Source organism: Pongo abelii, chromosome 5, assembly GCF_028885655.2.
Source record: "Pongo abelii isolate AG06213 chromosome 5, NHGRI_mPonAbe1-v2.0_pri, whole genome shotgun sequence".
Lineage (NCBI taxonomy): Eukaryota > Metazoa > Chordata > Mammalia > Primates > Hominidae > Pongo > Pongo abelii.
In genome coordinates, this window is record NC_071990.2 from 35,757,123 (window position 1) to 35,772,888 (window position 15,766).

The 15,766-nt window shown below is 54.7% G+C and overlaps 1 protein-coding gene across 1 annotated transcript; it reads right to left on the minus strand.

The window, feature by feature from the left end:
• Positions 1–65: 65 nt before the first annotated feature.
• TULP1 (TUB like protein 1) lies at positions 66–15,363 on the minus strand. Its single transcript, XM_002816793.6, has 14 exons — positions 15,244–15,363; positions 14,800–14,890; positions 14,265–14,423; positions 13,476–13,625; positions 12,434–12,535; positions 12,241–12,357; positions 11,816–11,919; positions 8,889–8,894; positions 8,618–8,788; positions 8,356–8,468; positions 6,361–6,472; positions 6,183–6,281; positions 2,607–2,778; positions 66–1,100 (listed from the first exon to the last, which is right to left on the minus strand). The coding sequence occupies exons 1-14, from the start codon at positions 15,361–15,363 to the stop codon at positions 967–969; spliced, it is 1,650 nt and encodes a 549-aa protein (XP_002816839.3). The 3' UTR covers positions 66–966.
• Positions 15,364–15,766: the final 403 nt, after the last annotated feature.

Here is a 15,766-nt window from a genome sequence, read left to right on the forward strand (position 1 = left end):
CCTCGGGGGCAGGGCTCCCGTCGGTGCAGGGGGCCGTGGGTGCCGCGTCACGAGGAGCCCGGCAGAGCTGGAGCGCACGGGCCCCGGGGCTCCCGGCGCCTCCACCCTAGTCCCGAGCCGCCGAGGCGGAGCGTACCCTCCAGCTCGCGGGCCTGCCCCCCACTCCCGGGGCCCCAGACCCGGCTCCGCCCTGGCGGCTGCGCCCTCCCTGCCGGGACCTGGTTTGTCTGGTTCTCCCCGCGTGGCTAGTTTCTCGAATTTCTTCTCCCTTTCTCCCTCTTCCCCGACCTCCGGGACCCTCCCTTTCGCCCCGGCTCCCCGGGCCCCCGCGGGGGGCGTCTTGACGCTGCGCGGCCGCCGAGTTTCGGTAGGACCCGCGACGGGCGCGGGGAGGGGACGCGGGAGCGCCCGGGGCCTGGGCGGGAGTGGGGCGGAGGTTGAGGCTTCCAGCCCGCGCCTCGGACGCCTCCTGCCGCCTAGTTCTCCGCACGCGCTGAGGAACCACCGCTCCGCTTGGCCAAGGACGCGGCTTTATTGGGGATGTGGGTGCCTGGCCGTCGTCCCCCATCACCTACCCCCTCCTCCTAGCCCACCCCAGCTCCTCGGAGCCCTAGCGCAGTCCCGGGGAGAGGGGAGGTTAAAACAACACTGACTACTGCTCCCGGACAGGAAGTGACTGGGGCGCGGGGAGGAGGGGGGCACAGCGGCGCAGGCGAGCTCCGAGACCAGATGTGCGGCTCCAACTCCAGATGTTCTTCATCTCCGTCCTACCCGCCGTCCGGGCTCCTCCTGCCTCGGCCCGTGCCAGGCTGGGGAGCGGACGGAGGTCACCGAGAGGCAGTGAGGGGTCAGCCCCGACACAGGAGCAGTTTTCCGCGGGGGCTTTGCTGGAGGGACCCTGCCAGCCTCCACTGAATCCTTTCCTCCACGCTGACGGGCTCTGGGGGCGGTGAGGGGCTGCTGGGGTCACTCGCAGGCCAGCTTCCCGTCGAAACTGGAGAGGGCGATGGCGAAGGCCTGCAGGGCGCACAGCGGGTACCGGTAGTCTAGGGTGAAGGCGTCCTCCGCCACGCGGCCGAACTGCAGCACGATATAGTCGGCTATGGACACAAGACGGGGTGGGGGCGGCCCGAGACCTCCTTGGACCCCCATCCTGGCAGACAGTGCCCTCAACCTTGGGGGCAGTCTGTCCCTTGCCTTGGGGCTCCAACCCTCAGCCACCATCTCAGTTACTCAACACCCATCCCTTCTTCCTATCTCACTCCACACCAGCACCACGTGGCTTTGCAGTCACACTATAATCTCCTGGGGGCAGGGACCTTGCCTTGTCTGCTGCTGCCACAGGCCATGCCTAGAGCCCGCACCTGATTAACTATAGGACCCTGTCAAATTTATCCAAGCCCAGAATTCTTCCTTCCCAAGTTGTTTGTTGTTTCTGGCCACATTCTTTCCTCCTATCCCCAGCCACGAAGTCCCACCTTAGACCCCAGCTCCACCCCTGGTCCCCTTCCTCAGCCTCACTGGGCACCTCTCCCTTCAATGATCCAGGTTCCCAGCCCCAACCTCAGCACCTCCCCCAGCATCCATAGGGACAGGAAGTTGCTAAAAATACCCCCAAACTCAGGTGGACCAGGCTCCACCAGAAACTGGAGAGCAGTTTCACAGCCACAGGACAGGTGGCACTGGGGGCACATCCCTAGGATGGAGTTGGGGCTCGCTCAATGTTGGTCCAACCCTGTGAACCCAGAGACCTATGGGAGATACCCTTCCATCCCCAAACTTCCTCACCCTAGTGGGAAGGAAGCCTTTCCAACCAAGGCTTGTAACAGGGACACCTTGTTTCCCTGACTCTTCCGGGGTAGTCCTTCGACCTCACTTGAGAGAAGACACAGAATAGGCACTCAAAAATGCTTAATATTCCCTGCCCCTAAAAGGCAACCATCTTGAAGAGGTTAAGAGCATGGCCACTGGAGATCCAGACTGTCCACTCTACCTCCTACTAGTGATGTGACTGTGGGCAAGTTGCTTAACCTCCCTGTGCCTTAGTTTCCTGCCAAATAAGGATAATAATGGCACTCCTCACAGGGATGTTGAAGGGATTTAATGATTCAGTATCTGTAAAATCCTGAGAACAGTGCCTGGCACATAGTAAGCACTGTGTAAGTTTTGTGAAATAAATTTCGAGGGCCAGTGTAACTTCCTGAAGTTGCTGAGAGACTCTGGGCAAAGGGCTGCCCTCTCTGAGCCTCAGCACCCTCTTTGAACAAAGAGGAGTTGGGCTGTCAGTGGTTTTCAGACTCTAGGAGCTCAACCCTCCCTTCAACACAATCTTATCCAGAATGTCCCAGTATCTAACCCACTGCTCTGGCCAATGCTGGAATGGGAACCTGGAGTGATGAGCCCCAAGACACCTGCTTAGAATATCTGAGGCTCCTGAGAGCACAGTGTCAGTGCCTATGGAGGAGAGAGTGATCTTGTGGGATGTCCCAGCTCTCGGGATAAAGGCTGGTGTGTGTGTGTGTGTGAGGGGGTGAGGGGACCTTGAATGAGGGTCGGCATCCTGGGGGTGGTGGAGAAGAGCCAGAGCTGGGCCCTCAGGTACTCACGGTCATCAGCGTGGACAATCTGGAAGTTCTTGACTGAGGCCTGGGTGACCCGGCCTTGGAAGTTGAGGGTGTAGGAGCCGCTGTCATCGTTCCAGACAGGTGGCTTGTTGTGCAGTTCAATGAGGCTCTCCAGCGTCTTGTTCTGCCAGCGCACCAGCAGGCCGTCACTAGCCTGGGGTGCCCCAGGGGAGCAGACAGGGAGAGGACAGTTAGAGGTGGCTGAGATGGCTCAGGACTGACTGGAGAAGGGGCCTGGGCATGTGTGCGCAGGAGTGCGGCCTGGACATCTTCATCCATTAGGGTATCTGAGAATAGGCTTGGCATCTGTGGCATCCTTGCGGACCGGGCTCACATCTGTGAGAATGGGGCTTTGTCTCTGGGATGTCAAAGCGGGGGGCTGGAAAATGGCAAGGGGCATCTGGCACATAGGTGCTCCATGCCACTGGTACCCAGGCGGTCTTAGGAGACAGACACACACCAGTACCTAATAACAGGATGAGCCAATCTCGGACCTGCAAAGGGCACACAGTTGAGCTGGGGAGATAGATAGGTAAATTGCAGTTAAGAGAAAGTGTACTTGGAGGAGAGTTTCTGAAAGGAAGGAGCAGGTTCTGGATAATGTGCCCTTAAGATCTTTCTTTCCTGAGTTTCCTTGTCGCCTGCTCACGTTCATGGATTAGAGTGAGTCCACTCAAGATCACCTCCAAGAAGCCTTCTTGACCCCCCATCTGATTTAGATGTCTCAGCTCTGAGCTTCCATGACACCTTGCTCTTACCATTCCTCCCACTGCACTGTAATTGGCAGAAGAGGGACCCAAAACAGCACCAGGCATTTCTTACTGGGCCCAAACAAGGGCAGGAGATGCTGCCTCTGGGGAATTTGTGTGTTTATTCCAGGCATGGGAGGGGCAACTGTGGGGCCCACAGGCTGAGTGAACCCTCAAGACTGAGCCTCCCATGACTGGTGCCCTGCAGATCAGCCTGGGCTGTGACTTTCCAGCAGGGAAGGATGTGTGATCAGCTGACGGGGTATTATCTTTCATTGTAAATGAGTAAAATGACATCAGTCTCCTGTGAGGATGGGGCATGCGAGTCACTCAGAGTCTCTTAAATCCTAGACTCACTGGACCTGCAGTGCTAAAGAGCAGAGCACGGGACTGACACGTCTCTCCAGAACATCTCTCCATCTTAAACTCACACACACACACACACACACGCAAAACAACCTTTGCTTTTTAAAATACAAGTCATGCCAAGCACGATGGCTCACGCATATAATCCCAACACTTTGAGAGGCCAAGACGAGAGGATCACTTCAGGAATTTAAGACCAGCCTGGGCAACAAAGTGAGACCCTGGCTCTACAAAAAACTAGCCAGGTATGGTGGCATGTGCCTAGGGTCTCAGCTACATGAGAGGCTGAGGCAGGAAGCAGCACTGTTTGAAGCCAGGAGGTCGAGGCTGCAGTAAGCCATGATCATACCACTGTACTCTAGGCTGGGCTGGAGTGAGACCCAGAGTGAGACTCAGTCTCAAAAAAAAAAAAAAAAAAAAAAAAGCTGGGCACAGTGGCTCAGGCCTGTAATCCTAGCACTTTGGGAGGCAGAGGCAGGTGGGTCACTTGAGGTCAGGAGTTCAAGACCAGCCTGGCCATCATGGCGAAACCCCGTCTACTGAAAATACAAAAATTAGCTGGGCGTGGTGGTATGCACCTGTAATCCCAGCTACTCGAGAGGCTGAGGCAGGAAAATCTCCTGAACCTGGGAAGTAGAGGTTGCAGTGAGTTGTGATCAGGCCATTGCACTCCAGCCTGGGTTACGGAGCGAGACTTCATCTCAAAAAAAAAACAAAAACAAAAACAAATCATGTCACTCCTTTACTCAAAACCCTGCTGTGGCTTCCCATTTCTCTCAGAGCAAAAATCAGTTTTACAGGCCCTGTCTACCCCTTACCCTCACTTCTCTGACCTCCTCTCCCTCCAGCCACACTGGTCACCTGGTGGTTCCTCCAGCCCACCAGGCCCCCTCCTGCCACAGGACCTTTGCACTGGCTCTTCCCACTGCCCAGGTACTCTTCCCCCGGATATCTGTAGGCTCACACCCTCACCTTCTCATTGAGGTCCGCTTTGACAACCATATTTAATATTGAGACTTACACACTTGTCATCTCCCTTCCCCTGTTTGACTTTTTTCTTTTTAAATTTTTTATTTTTATTTTTTATTATTTATTTATTTATTTTGAGATGGAGTCTAGCTCTGTCACCCAGGCTGGAGTGCAGTGGCATGATCTTGGCTCACTGCAACCTCTGCCTCCGGGGTTCAAGTGAGTCTCCTGCCTCAGCCTCCTGAGTAGCTGGGATTACAGGCGCCTGTCACCACGCCCAGTTAATTTTTGTATTTTTAGTAGAGATGGGATTTTACCATGTTGGCCAGGCTGGTCTTGAACTCCTGACCTTGTGATCTGCCCGGCTTGGCCTCCCAAAATGCTGGGGTCACAAGCGTGAGCCACCATGGCCGGCAACATTTTTTTTATTTTTGAGACGGAGTCTCGCTCTGTTGCCCAGGCTGGAGTGCAGTGGCGTGATCTTGCCTCACTGCAACCTCTGCCTCCCGGGTTCAAGAAATACTCCCTGAGTCAGCCTCCTGAGTAAACATGTGAGATTACAGGTGCCCGCCACCACGCCCGGCTAATTTTTGTATATTTAGTAGAGACGGGGTTTAGCCATGTTGGCCAGGCTGGTCTCGAACTCCTGACCTCAAGTGATCCGCCCACCTTGGCCTCCCAAAGTGCTGGGGTTACAGGTGTGAGCTGCTGCACCTGGTCTGACGTTTTTCACCATAGCACTTACCACCTTCCAGGATGCTCCATAATTTACTTATTTATCACGATTATTGTCTACTGTCACTCTCCTCCCACTTGAATGCCAGCTTCAAGGGGGCAGATCTTTTTTTGTTTTGTTTTGTTTTGTTTTTGAGGCAGAGTCTCGCTCTGTCGCACAGGCTGGAGTGCAGTGGCACGATCTCGGCTTACTGCAAGCTCCGCCTCCCAGGTTCACGCCATTCTCCTGCCTCAGCCTCCCGAGTAGCTGGGACTATAGGCGCCCGCCACCACGCCCGGCTAATTTTTTTGTAATTTTAGTAGAGACAGCGTTTCACCGTGTTAGCCAGGATGGTCTTGATCTCCTGACCTCGTGATCCGCCCATCTTGGCCTCCTAAAGTGCTGGGATTACAGGCGTGAGCCATCACGCCCAGCCCAGGGGGGCAGATCTTTGTTTTGTCCACTGATGTCTTCCAGGTGCCTAGGATAATACTTGGCACTCAATATGTGTGGTCAATTAAGATATGAATGGATGTAATATATGAATTTGATGTAAACTCCCAAAACAACCAAAAAGCCTATTGTGGTTTTTCAGTGAATTCAATTACAAAAAGCCCAAGTCTATTCTCTAGGTGGCCAGAATGAATTTGTGTTGGAGGGTGATGAACATGCTCAGGGAGTTGGCTATTTCCTAAGCTGAGCCCTGACTCCCCTGTTTCTCACATACGGAGCCAGGGGCCAGGGAGGTGCGGAGCTCACATTTCGGGGCCGGATGGGGACCCTCTCATTCTCTGCACTCATGCCAGGAATGATGACGGTCATGCGCCGGGGGCCACGGAAGCCCAGCACGTTGGTTTCCTGGGAAGGAAACAGATGCCTGTGAGGCCAGCCCCTGTAAGGGGAGCCGCCTGGCATGGGGGACAGGTGGAGTCCTCACATAGATCACAGCTGCCAGCTCCTGCCGAAGGCTTGCCACATTAGTGCTGTACCCACGCTGTGGGTTCTGCCCGTTGTCAAAGACCGTGAAGCGGTTCCCCAGGAGGTTGGACCTGCAAGCAGGGTAGAGCTTGAGGAGGGGCTGAGGGGATCCTACATCCCTGCCTCAGGCCCCTTCCACACAGCCAAGCAGTTTAGAGAGCTTCCTACAAGGGTGGGGGTGTCTTAGGACTGAGCAATTCATGTCCCCTGCCCCAGGCTTCCCCCTTATGCAGAGGTCCTTTTAAATGCTGGCCCAACCCAGGGCATGGTGGCTCAAGCTTGTAATCCCAGCACTTTGGGAGTCAGAGGAGGGAGGATTGCTTGAGTCCAGGAGTTGGAAACCAGCCTGGGCAACATGGCAGGCAACCCCGTCTCTACAAAAAACACCCGCCCTCTGCCCCCCACCTGCCAAATTATCTAGGCACGGTGGCATGTGCCTGTAGTCCCAGCTACTCAGGAGGCTAAGGTGGGAGGATCACTTGAGCCTGGGAGGTCGAGGCTGCAGTGAGCCATGGCCATAATCACATCACTGCACTCCAGCGTGGGCGACAGAGTAAGACCCGGTCTCCAAAACAAAAAAAAAGGGCTGAATCTACAAGGAGACTAGGCAATGTTAAAATCCCAACTCCATCTCTTACTATTACTAGCTGTGAGATCTTAGGCAAGGTATTTAAACTCTCTGAGCCCCAACTTCCCCATCTATAAAATGGGCTGAGCAACAGCATTTCCCTCATTTGGACAATAAGAGGATTGAATGGGTTAACATTTGGAAGTGACTTTTTTTTTCTTTATTTTTTTGAGACAGAGTCTCACTCTGTCACCCAGGCTGGAGTGCAGTGGCGTGATCTCTGCTCACTGCAAGCTCCTCCTCCTGGGTTCACGCCATTCTCCTGCCTCAGCCTCCCAAGTAACTGGGACTACAGGGCCTGCCACCACGCTGGGCTAATTTTTTTTTTTTGTATTTTTAGTAGAGACGGGGTTTCACTGTGTTAGCCAGGATGGTCTTGATCTCCTGACCTTGTGATCCGCCCACCTCGGCCTCCCAAAGTGCTGGGATTACAGGTGTGAGCCACCACGCCTGGCCTGGAAGTGACTTAGAATTACACCTGACACATAAATAGGCCTTATAAAAGTTTTGTTAAATACATACATGTATTTATTCATTTATTTTTGAGACAGGGTCTTGGTCTGTCGCCCAGGCTGGAAGTGCAGTGGCATGACCCAGCTCACTGCAACCTCCCCCTCTTGGGTTCAAGAGATTCTCCCACCTCAGCCTCCCAGGTAGCTGGGACTCCAGGTGCATGCCACCACACCTGGCTAATTTTTGTATTTTTAGTAGAGACGGGGTTTCACCATGTTGGCCAGGCTGATCTCGGACTCCTGCCCTCAGGTAATCCACCCGCCTTGGCCTCCCAAAATGCTGGGATTACAGGCATGAGCCACTGTGCCCAGCCTAAATACATACATATAAGAAATAAGGCCTGACTCAGGCATCCCCTTTCTTCAGCTCTCAGATTTGTGGTGAGGATTAGATGAGAGGTATGGGAAGACAGCACAGGATAGTGCTGAATATATGTTCATTCACTTGATCAGTAAATACTTGTTGAGTAGCTAATATGTGTTCAGTGCTAGGAATTCAGCCCTAAACAAGGCAGGCACAGTGCCTGCCCTCGTAGAACTTATGCCCTGCTCCAAGTGAGGCCCTGGGCTGGCAGCAGTGTGGGCATCGCCTGGGTGCTCATTAAAAATGTAGACTCCCAGGCCCACCCCACACACTCAACCATTTTAACAAGCTCCCCAAATGATCTATGTACATCAAAGTGAGAGGCCCTAGGGGGACGTTTCCAGGGTGCCCAATGTGGTGGGTGCTCTGCCAGGCACAGCAGGACAGAGATGACTGGCTATGGCCTTTTGCTGACCCAAGCCCCCCCAGCCCCAGGAAGCCCAGCCCCACCTCAGCTTCCCGATGAAATTCTCCCCTCCTCGGGACAGATTGGTAGGGTCGCTGGAGATGAGGTAATTGGCTGTCTTGCTCCGTTTTCGTTTCCTGCCAGCCAAGAGGAACACCTGGGGAAAAGGGGAGACAGGTGAGAGGATGGGAAGAGAAGGTGGGAAGGGATGGAGGTGATCTGCAGGGAGAAAGCAGGCTCGTTTGTCCCGTGGCCCCCATCCCGGACCCCTCCACACTCCCTCCTCTGCTGCCTCTCCCCACCCACCTTCTTCTCCGTGTCCAGGTGCAGGAAGTAGGAGGGATACATGCCTCGATCCATGCCCTTTTTGTCCCGGGTCAGCCGGCAGCGCACCGTGCGGCCCTGGGGGGCAGGCCGGAGCACAAACTCCCGGGGTTCGTCCACCTCCACAGGGGGAGACGGGGCCCTCTCCTCCTTCTGGGTGGGGGCAGAGGGTACATCAGCCCCAGAGCACCAGCTCCCCCGCCCCCAGCAGGTCCCAGTGCTGAGACACGGGCAGCTCGGCAGGACAACTCACCGCTTTCTGTGTGCAGAGAGAACAGAGAGGCTGGCTAGAGCAGGGGCCGCATCCCTGGAGGCTGGAAAGCCACTGCCCCTCATGCTCCCTGGCAGCCCGGCACGGCCAGGTTAGGAGGCTCTGGGGAGCTCTGTGATTTATTTTTATTCTGCTTAGCTTGTGGATAGGAGCACACACTCTGGAGCCAGACTGTCTAGGTTCAAATCCTAGTTTCACTACTAACTGTCTTAACTGTTAAGTTTCACCACACTGTAACTCAATTTTCTCATCTGAGAAGTAGGTATAGTAGGGGTGGATACCTGGGACAGACCTTACCTATGTATTTAACAAATGCTTGCATAAATTCTATCAGGGTGCCATAGTTTCAAGTACTTTCGAAATATTTACTCATTTCATCCTCTTATCACCCCACTGTGGTAGTCATCCCCATTGTACAGATGAAGAAGCTGAGGCTTAGAGAAGTTAAGTCACTTGCCCAAGTTCACATAACTAGTAAGAGGTGGGGCTGGGGCGTGAGTTCTGTCAAGTCTCCTATGAGGTCCAGAGCCTTTAGAAAGACCTTCCCTCCTTTGCACACTGTCTCAGGCAGTGAAGTGGGGCTAACAGAATGGACTGCTGTGTTCTAAGCACTATGGAAGTGTTAGCTGCCACTCTTATTGTTAGCATATGGTAAATAATGAATACCATAGTCAAGATGATATTCATTATCATAAGATGGCGCCCAATGATCCTTGTCTCCTGGTATTTGTGCCTTTGTGTAGTCTCCTCCCACTGCATACCAGGGTTGGTCCCTGTGACCAGTAGAATATGGCAGAAGTGATCATGGGCCACTTCCAAGGGTTAAGTCATAAAAGATATTGTGGCTTCTATATGGCTGTCTGTCTCTTGGACTTTGGGAGAAGTCGGCTGCCATGCCATAAGAACACTCAAGCAAAAAAAAAAAAAAAAAAAGAACACTCAAGCAGCCTCCAGGAGAGGTCCCTGTAGGAAGGAACTGAGATCTCCAGCTAACATCTACCACAGGGAGCTATTTTAGAAGTGGATCCTTCATTTCCAGTGAAGGCTTCAGAGTGACTGAAACCCCAGCTGACATTTTGACTGCAACTTCCTCCGAGACCCTGAGCCAGAACTACTCTGCTAAGCCACTCCTAGATTTCTGGCTCTCAGAAATTGAATAAGAAAGTAAATGTTTTAAGATACTCAGTTTGGGGTGATTTGTTACATAGCAATGCATAGTTAATACATGAATGAATATGTAAGCTCACTTTGCTCATTGAGAAACTCCTAAGAACAATTTGGTGACATAAAGCCCTAGGGTGGCCTGGTGACCCCACAACAGCCCCTTCTGTTCTCACAAACCTGGTGCCCTTTGTCCTCATGTTCTATCCCTCACAGGAAGGGAGCCAAGAGTCTAAGCCCAACTTTTCCAACAGGGGCAAGCATGGACTGCCAGCCTGGGTGTGTGCATTTGAGGGTTCAGTGCTATTTGGGAGCCACGAAGAATCCACGAAGATGTGCTGTGGTTGGCCGTTTTTTTAAATTTATTTTTTATTTTTTTCAGATGGAGCCTTGCTCTTGTCGCCCAGGCTGGAATGCAGTGGCGTGATCTCGGCTTGCTGCAACCTCCACCTCCTGGGTTCAAGTGATTCTCCTGCCTCATCCTCCTAAGTAGCTGGGACTACAGGTGCGCATCACCATGCCCCGATAATTTTTGTATTTTTAGTAGAGATGGGGTTTCACCATCTCTACTATTCACCAGGCTGGTTTCGAACTCCTGACTTCAAGTGACCCATCTGCCTCCTCCTCTGAAAGTTCTGGGATTACAGGCGTGAGCCACTTTGCCTGGCCATGGCCATTTTTGTTGAGCACAGGTTTGCAGTGTGTTTAAGGGAGGCTGATGTAGAGCAGTGAACCCTCAGCTCAGGGACAAGTGATCACCTGTTCTCTACTCTAGGTTGTTCCAGAAGAAACTTGGGAAACAAAAGACTATGTTTGGAACACGATGTGGAGAAAGCCAGAACTTATTCAAACACTTCAGCAGCTGCAAATTTCAAGAGCCTACTGTACTGAAGGCTGTTCTGCAGTTACATTCCCCCCTGGGAGACAGTAAACTGGCCTTTCAGTTTGTACATCAGCATCTGGTGATCTTGGTTAATGTGAATCAGTCCCCCTAGACCTGACCACTCCTGCACAAACTAATAAGCTAAAATCCAGGCCCTGTCCTTGTGGTGATCTCCCCACCGGGGGAAACCTGTTCCTTGAAGACTTTTGTTACTTTCTCTCAGTTGGACCTCCCTCTCCTGCTTACTCCAGCTTTTGTGTGTTGGTGTCTGAGTCCTGTTTGGGAGCAGGGGCAATATTCAAAATATTTAACAACCTGTTCACCATGGAGATGCCTACTGGTAAGCTTGGAGGAGAAACTGGGAGGCCCCGGATGGGCAGTGTTAACCCTTTCGTTGCTGGAGTGTTTAGTTGCTGGGAGGTTGGGAGGTCCTGGGTAAGGTGAGTGAAAGCGCCTAGGGAGCTCAGGGCAGTAGGGTGGAAACATTTTAACAACTGGTGCAGCTGACTGTCAGTCAGTCCTCATCTGCCTCTCTGCCTGTGTGCTCCTCCTCCCCAGCACAGAAAACATGCTGGGGGCGTGGGGGCATCTCTGGCTGTCTGATGGTTGTGCCCCAGAGGGCAGGCCTCAGAGAGCCCAGATGACATAAGGCCCTTGCATGGCCAGTCCTAGCCTGGTGACCCCACAAACGCCTCCTCTGTTTGCACAAACCTGGTTTCCTTTGTCCTTATATCCTGTCACAAGAGGGGGAGCCAAGGTTCTAACCTCAAGTGGCTCCAAGCCCCCACCCTCTAGGCTCCCAAGTCCAGGCCCCTGCCTCTGCTCCCTGAAGGGACCTCAGCCCCCTGCCCCTCTGGGCCCCAACCTTTTTGCCTTTTCCTTTGGCTTTGCCCTTTTGATTGCTGTTCTTTGTCACCGTAGCTGTCTCCTCCTCCTCTTCTTCCTCCTTCCTCCCGCCTTTGGGAGTGCCTGAGCATGGAGGGGGAAACAAGGCTGTGAACTCCTCACCCTGATTTGCAAAGTGCTTCCAACACCCATGTGTCACTTGGATGCTCCCCACAACCACAAGAGAGTCGACCCCATGTTATTATTAGAGCCCAGAAAGGCTAAGACACCTGCCTGAGACCACACAGCTATCAAAGCGGGGGTCAAGATGCCCCACACGTTGTCTGACTCTAGACCCCGCAAACTCCTTACCTAGCACTGTCCCGTATGCTGTAAGGACCCTCCAGCTCCCCGCCCCCAGGACCACCTCAAGATGTCACCACACCAGAAGCCCTTGCCATCCACCTTTCTTCTTCAGGGCTTTCTTGTCAGGACTGCCTTCCCCAACCAGAAACATGGCTGCTGGGCTCTTCCTCGCACTGGCTGGGCTCCCTGAGGGGTCCTTGTCGGCCTCCCCAGATCCTGCATGTGTGGATGTGAAAGCGTCACAACCCCCACCGCAGCTAGAGTGCCCTGTTCCTCCCTAGGCTGGGCTCACCTTTCTTCTTGGTCTTTCTCATCTTGGTCCCCTCCCCTGCTGGGGCTTCCTTATTCCTAACACGCAGAGGTTTCGGTGGGGGGTCAGGGCTTCCTGGGTCTCCTGGAAATGGAAGATGGGGGTCAGGCAAAGAAGGTGTCTACTGGGGCTGAAGGCTGCCTTCCAACCCTCTTGTCCTCCCTATAGTCCCCAGGGAGGCTGAAAGCTTGACAGGGGCCCACAGCCTGCCTTCTTTTTCTTTTCTCTCTTTTGTTTTTTTGAGACAGTCTCGCTGTTGCCCAGGCTGGAATGCAGTGGCAGGATCTCGGCTCACTGCAACCTCCACCTCTGGGGTTCAAGTGATTCTTGTGCCTCAGCCGCCCAAGTAGTTGGGATTACAGGCGCGCGCCACCACCCCTGGCTAATTTTTGTATTGACTTCTGCTCATCTTGGTTTTTCTTTCCCTGAGGCCAAAAAAGCTCTGGACAAAGACCAGGAGCTTAACAAGCAGTTCCCGAATGAATGAACACCAGGCCTTCTAACCGAGCCTCTGAATCCTGCCTTTTGTCCCGTGTCCTCCAGGAAACCTTCTCTGGTCACCGCTACAGAGTGTGCTATCCCTTCCTCAGGCCCAAGGTCCTAGCTCTAGGCCAGGCTGCTGGTCCCTATCAGGTAAGGTGCCCAGGCCAGGACGCCATCACAGCATTGATTCATTGATTTCTTTTTACTGTAATCACTTTGATACTTTTATAAAAATGATAACAATTTCCATCGAGTTAAAACAAAAACTTAACAAAAATAACAAAGAAAACTAGAATCCTCTGTCCTCCTCTGCCTCACAGAGCTCAAGGGGCAGGGGCAGTGGGGCCAGGGGTGGGGGCATATATTGGTCTATGTCCTTAAGGACCATCGGGGGGAGAAATCATCAGAGGAAAAACCCTCGGGTCACAGCACTGGGTTCATTTTGAGGCCTCAATCGCTTTGTCTCAGTGAGACGCCAAGCCCTCCAAGGACAGGGCTGTTCTGCTTCCCTGTGAGCTCTCTCAGCACCCTCAGCACCCACCCCTTGGGCCCTGGGCCTTGGCCCTCCTCTCCTTCAGGTCTGCAGAGCTCTTCTCTCTCAGGGGCTTCTTGGGAGGCAGAAGGATTTTCTCTTTCTTTTCCTCAGCCTCCTCTTCCTCGTCATCCTCGTCCTCCTCTTCCTCCTTCTCCTCTGTAGGTAGAAACTCTTCATAATGGGGGTTTGAGCCAGGCCCTCCTTATCTGGGGAGCCCAGTCCCTCCAGATTGCTGGGAAGTGGTGCATGGGCACCAGGAGGGGAGCCTGCCCTTCTGAAACAAGAACCGGAGAACTGGCACCTTCCCAGAAGAATGAGGGTGACTGGCAGCCTTCAGGGTCTGCAAGTCAGGGGAGTGGCTGGGGTTAGAGGAATCCTGTCCTGGGGAAATGCCCTCCCTCTCTCTTCCTGAGACCCTCCTCTCCTCACACGCTCCCCTTCCCTCTTGTTTCCCCTTCTCCCTGCATCCACTGTGCTTCTCCCTGACCTTGTCTGTTTCTGACCTTGAGTCAGACCCATCTGGGCTACTTCTGGCTCTTAACTGCTGTTTAAGGCAAAAACCCTTAACGGCTCTATGACTCAGTTTCTCCATCTGTACAATGGTGGTGGGGGGGAACAAAGCACCCTCTCATAGTTGGTGCTCAGCACAATACCTGGCTGAAAGACAAGGCCAGAAAAGTGGGGGCTGTTTGACTACAGTTGTTTTCTGCCTCTCTGGGCCGTTCCCGTCCAGCCAGCCCCTTCTCTCCTTAGCTCCACCGCCCCCTCACCCGCGTCCCTGGGGCCCTCTCTCACCGTCCTCCGCGTCTGGGGCACGGGCTACTAGAAAGGTTTCCCGAGGGTCGCGCTTCTTGGCCTCGGGATCCCTGAGGAACCTGGCGTAGACCGTCTGCGGCGCCCGGGCCTGGGCTGGGTCTGGGGAAGGCTCCTCCCGCGGCCTCCCCCTCCGCCCAGCTGAGCCGAGATGCGGGGTTCAGACAGGGTCCCATCCGCGGGTCCGTGAGGCAGCGCCTCTACCCGCTACCCCCAAGCCTGGGCGCGCCCCCTCGGGCTCCTCACCCTAGGGTTCTCCCCTGGGCTTGGGTTTCCACTTTCAACACTTCTCCCGGGCTTCCATTCAGCTTCCCACCCCCTTCTACCCCAACCCCACCCCCTTCTACACCAACCCCAACCCCAACCCCAATCCCTCCCCGCTCATCACTCCCCGCCCCCTCCTCCCCCCCCCCCCGCCCCCCGTTCCAGGGCTCCGCGACACCCGCGCCGGCCCTCAAGCCCCTCCCTTCTGCAGCCCACACCCTGGGGGTCCACCCGGGGTCTGCACCCCGCCCACCTCCGGGCTTCCGGGGCTTGGATCCCGTGGGGCAGGGGGATTCGGGGGCCTCTGTCCTCTTCTTCCTTAGCCTCTGTGCCGGGGCCGGTCGCTGAGGAACGGGGGTCAAGAGGAGGGCGAGGAAGGAAAGGGGGGCGCTGAGGCCTGCCCATCTCCCTCTAATCCCTTGAGCCGCCAGAAATAACCGCAGATTATCCGGGGGGAACTGCAGCCCCCTTCTTGGAGTGAGGCAGGATGACCCCTTCCATGCATCGTGGCCATATCCAATGCTCCAAAGTCCCAATTCTTTCCCTGGAAACCCCAAGCCCCCAAACAGCCCTTTCTCCCCCCATATCTCCAGACCCTGCTAAGGGGGACCTGTCCCACTCCTAGAACCCCTACCCTGCGTGGGTTTACGCACAGTGGGGACATCTTTCTGCTTCCTTTCCAAGTGGGGTGGCATACCTGTTTGGGGCGCCGTGGGGCCTCCGGGCTCAGGCTTTCTTCTTCGTGCCCACTGAGGGTAGCAAAGGGATCAGCCTGTCTCCCTTCCCCTTCCCTCCCCATCCCACTCAGCCCCTCCATCTAGGCCCCCCAGGGTTCAGGTGCCACGAAATCGGGGTCTTCCAGACCTGTCAGAAGCCCACACCTCTCGGAGGGTTTCATCCCGCAGAGGCATGGTGCCTTTGCCTATCGCACCCCTTTCTCTGCAGGTCTAGGAGCCTCCCTCCCGACTCCTGCTAATCCCGGCTCAACTTCACCCCCGCTCCCCCTGCTCAAGGAGTGGAGGCCTGGCCGCGCTGTGGGAGGTGCTACAGCCCACGACCCTCCCCTGCTAGGCCCAGGCCACTGGGGGAAGAATCTCAACTCCAGTTCTTCTCAGATCCCCAGCAGCCTGCAGGATGGCCACCAGCTCCACCTGCCCCCAGAAGCCCCCAGAAGTTTGGGATGAGAGGGGCCGATTAGTCATTTGTCAATGGGATGTGGA

Excerpts from the sequence above, each read along its gene's own strand:
- TULP1 (XM_002816793.6), bottom strand. The coding sequence starts at position 15,363 with ATGGAGGGGCTGAGTGGGATGGGGAGGGAAGGGGAAGGGAGACAGGCT. Across the intron at positions 14,424-14,799 it reads CAAGCCCCGGAAGCCCGGAG|CTGGGCGGAGGGGGAGGCCG; the intron begins GTGGGCGGGGTG and ends ATCTCGGCTCAG. Across the intron at positions 2,779-6,182 it reads TCCCCATCCGGCCCCGAAAT|GCTAGTGACGGCCTGCTGGT; the intron begins GTGAGCTCCGCA and ends GGGGCACCCCAG.